The 4,042-nt window shown below is 35.3% G+C and overlaps 1 protein-coding gene across 2 annotated transcripts in view; it reads left to right on the forward strand.

Annotated features, from left to right (window-relative positions):
* Positions 1-611: 611 nt before the first annotated feature.
* The window catches only part of LOC144979922 (zinc metalloproteinase nas-4-like), a 50,331-nt gene continuing 46,900 nt past the window's right edge, over positions 612-4,042 (forward strand). Inside the window, exons 1-3 of one of the 2 annotated variants that reach the window (XM_078927207.1) lie at positions 612-723; positions 2,882-2,944; positions 3,806-3,890. In XM_078927207.1, coding sequence (XP_078783333.1) covers positions 2,924-2,944; positions 3,806-3,890 — 106 coding nt within the window. In that variant the 5' untranslated portion in view covers positions 612-723; positions 2,882-2,923. The remainder of the gene's footprint in view (positions 724-2,881; positions 2,945-3,805; positions 3,891-4,042) is intronic. The other variant, XM_078927206.1, reaches the window with a different exon arrangement.

Here is a 4,042-nt window from a genome sequence, read left to right on the forward strand (position 1 = left end):
GAGAGAGAGAGAGAGAGAGAGAGAGAGAGAGAGAGATCTAATGTGGTTGGATGTTAGAATCGACTTAATCAAAAGGTGAAATCATGTCCAAGCCTTGCGCTTTGTGAAATGATGATATCTAAATACACACACAAAAAGACACACACACACACACACACACACACACACATATATATATATATATATATATATATATATATATATATATTATACATCGCATTCAAGTCTTTTTTCTATGCATTTCTATTCTATATCATAAAAATTACTTTGACCACTACATCCTCAAGGCAACAACCTTCTTGTATATGGTCTAATCAGCATCAGCAACACTATACCTTTTCCATATTAACTTACAGCAGGGCATCATTGTTTCTACCAAAATAACAAAACATTTACTACATAGATTATCGAAATCAAAACTACTACTTCATCAGCCTGTTCAAAACCATAACGTTCATTAATACGGTCTATGTCAACAAGTACATCTACCCCCCCCCCCCCCCCCCCCCACGCTTAAAATGTTTTTTTTTAATATCAAAGAAGTACAGCTGTACCAATGTAATATCAAATATAATTCAGAGATTTTGGGAACTATTCTACCACACATTACAATTCATTGTCAACAAAGTAGTCATCCAATTAAGTATTTAGCTAATATAAATAGCATGCTTCAGTAGAGGACTGTAATCATTGTCGGCTTGTTTTCAGTCTGGAATATTCAATGTAAGTAGTGATTATTTGACATGTATTCCGTTTATATATAGTAACAAACGATTATAAACTAGGAAACTTAAAAATATGGTGCCCTTTTGTAATTATTTTAAGTATATAAAGATAATATTTAATTTTTATTTTATAACCAGTCTTTTGTAGCTTTAAAAAAATAAACTAGCACAATATTCACTAAACGTGCTCAAAAGCATTTTACAAGGCGTCCCTGACCAACAGTAACACGTAATATGAAGAACGAGACATGACACCTGTTAGGCGATAATGCAATTTTTTTCCAATAGAGGCAACGTTATTAACGGCCAGGTACTCATTTTACACTTGAGCACGGTGAGAGAATATGATTAAACAGGCTTTTCCAAGACCTCAACTATGCGTCTTCTGGTCCGAATCGAGTGTCATACCACTAGACCACAAAACCGCACTATAAAAACTGCAACATAACATATATAAACAAGTATGGTTCACATTTAAGAACTTTTCTATGAAATTTTAAAGTATTATCAAGGAATTTACCCAATGGAAACCGTACGGTGCTCTTATTGGCTAGCCAACCAGCGGCCTCGATGAGAAAACCATCCGCCATTAAGACAGAGGCTGGGAATTGCGTTACTATAGTAAACAAGTGCTGATCGGCCGTTCATGAAATCTAAGAAGATAACTTCCTGCTCGGTCGTTTAACTCAAAATTATTCAAAACGATGTCTCTAAAATATATAAATGTGACTTCTTAAGGTTTTCTTCACGGTCAAAACCACACAACATTCTATTAATGATTACGTCCTAGGGAAAAAGGAATATTGACCGGTCGACCGAGAGTTGAACTCGTCAGACGACAATCATCAATGCGAAGTGTAGAGAGAGTCAAGCTCTTGTTTGTCTTGTCCTGTTCTTTATAGAGAAAATGATAAATAGTATAGCCTCATTTGTGAGTGGTTGCGTGTCATAACCATGTTTTTAAAGTATTTCTGTTGTTTCTGTGTGTAGTGATGACTCTCTCCCACTCACTGCATCATCGTGGCATAGCAAAGAGACGCCAACTTTAAAGTTGGCTCACAGGAATTTCAGACACCACTCGTAGGAATTTCAATGCCGAAAGAGAAATTCCCGAACACAAGAAAAGAGAATTGGGATGGTATTTGGCATACATAATGTACAGTATCTTGTTCTAAATAGATAACTGATTAGTATACTATGATATATAAACACAATGCCAAATACAATTCCGAAGTTTCCTTTTTTCAAAAGAAGTAAAGCTCCAAAAGCCAATGGCAGTGATTGTGGTACTGGTGGTAGTGAGGATGATGTGGTGTTGGTGATTGTAGTAGTAGTGGTATTGATGATGATGTGGTGGTATTGGTTGTAGTTGTAGTAGTAGTGATAGTGATGATGATGTGGTGGTGGTAGTAGTAGTAGTGGTAGTGATGATGATGTGGTGGTGATGGTTGTAGTAGTAGTGGTAGTGATGGTGATGTGCTGATTGGGGTGTAGTAGTAGTGGTAGTGATAATGATGTGGTTCTGGTGGTTGTAGTAGTAGTGGTAGTGATGATATTGTGGTGGTGGTTGTAGTAGTAGAGGTAGTGATGATGATGTGGTGGTGGTTGTTGCAGTTTTAGTGGTCTTGATGATGATGTGGTGGTGGTGGTTGTAATAGTGGTGGTAGTGATGGCGTAGTAGTAGTGGTAGTAATGATGATGGAGTGGTGGTGGTTGTACTCGTAGTAGTGATGATGATGTGGTGGTGGTGGAGTGGTAATGATAATGATGTAGTGGTGGTGGTTGTAGTAGTTGTGGTAGTATTGAAGTGGTGATGGTGGTTATAGTAGTAGATAGAGACTGAAGATGTGGTGGTTGGAAAACACATTATACGTTATTATAATACATGGTTACACACATTCTCTAACTTTATTTTTGACAGCTTTATTGTGGCATATATACGCAACAGTTATGAACCATTTTATTGAGGATTTTGATATTGTTTGTTGTTTTTCTTGTGTCGTTATGTTGACATAGAGACCGAATTAATGGTAATGCTTACATTCCCAGCCAACGATAAAATGGCGCTGAATGCTTTCAACAGTTTTTAGGCTCCGTACGTATTCTCATTCGTTTAATTCTATGAGTATTATTCGATTACTTATCTTGTTTCACAGAGAACCATCTATCTATAGGAAAACTAACTGGAGAAAACCAAGATGGCGATTTTTTGGCTTATGGTAATGACAATGTTTCTCAGTCTAAGAAATTTTTTATGTGGCAGGTTCATAAATATATTTCAAACAATCGAATGTTACTGAATTTTAAGGCCCTAATAAAATGTTTAATAGGTCAGTGTGTTCACATTCGGACAGTGTCCCAATTCTTAAACCTTACGGCATTCACAATCCGTATTCCAGCTTCATTTTTGTTTTGAATAAATAATAATAAGGATGATAATGATACTACTACTACTACTACTACTACTACTACTACTACTACTACTACTACTACTACTACTACTACTACTACTACTACTACTACTACTACTACTACTACTACTACTACTACTACTAGTATACTACTACTTCTACTACTACTACCACTACTACTACTACTACTACTACTACTACTACTACTACTACTACTACTACAACTACTACTATTACTACTACTACTACTACTACTACTACTACTACTACTACTACTACTACTATTACTTCTAATACTACTAATAATAATAAGAATAATAACAATAACAATAATGATAATAATAATAATAATAATAATAATAATAATAATAATAATAATAATAATAATAATAATAATGATGATGATGATGATGATGATGATGATGATGATGATGATGATGATGAAGATGGTGATGATGATGATGATGATGATGATGATGATGATGATGATGATGATGATGATGATGATGATGATGATGATGATGATGATGATGATGATGTAAATCATATATACCGCGTCTAATCCATATTATACGGACAGCTCTAGGCGTCCAGGTTCATAAATCAGAATTTCAGAGTTTTTATACAATTATCAGATTTCCCTTTTATGATAATGATGTTACATTCCAGCCACTAGTGATGTTTTTGGCAGTGTTACCAATGGGCCTGTGTCGGCTTACTAACGACGAGATCATAGCCAACGCCTTAGGCTCAAGTAAGTCTTCGAATTTATATATTTTTTTTTTAATTTAGCTGTTATATAGTGCAATATCCACTTAACTTTGCAAGGGGTCCCTGGCAAAAAGCAACACTTAACATGTAGGACGGGACATGACAAAACCTTTCATTTTTAATGACAGAGACAAA

The sequence above is a fragment of the Berghia stephanieae genome, chromosome 9 (genome assembly GCF_034508935.2).
Source record: "Berghia stephanieae isolate SIO BIC M18660-M18661 chromosome 9, UCSD_Bste_1.3, whole genome shotgun sequence".
Taxonomy (NCBI): Eukaryota; Metazoa; Mollusca; class Gastropoda; order Nudibranchia; family Aeolidiidae; genus Berghia; species Berghia stephanieae.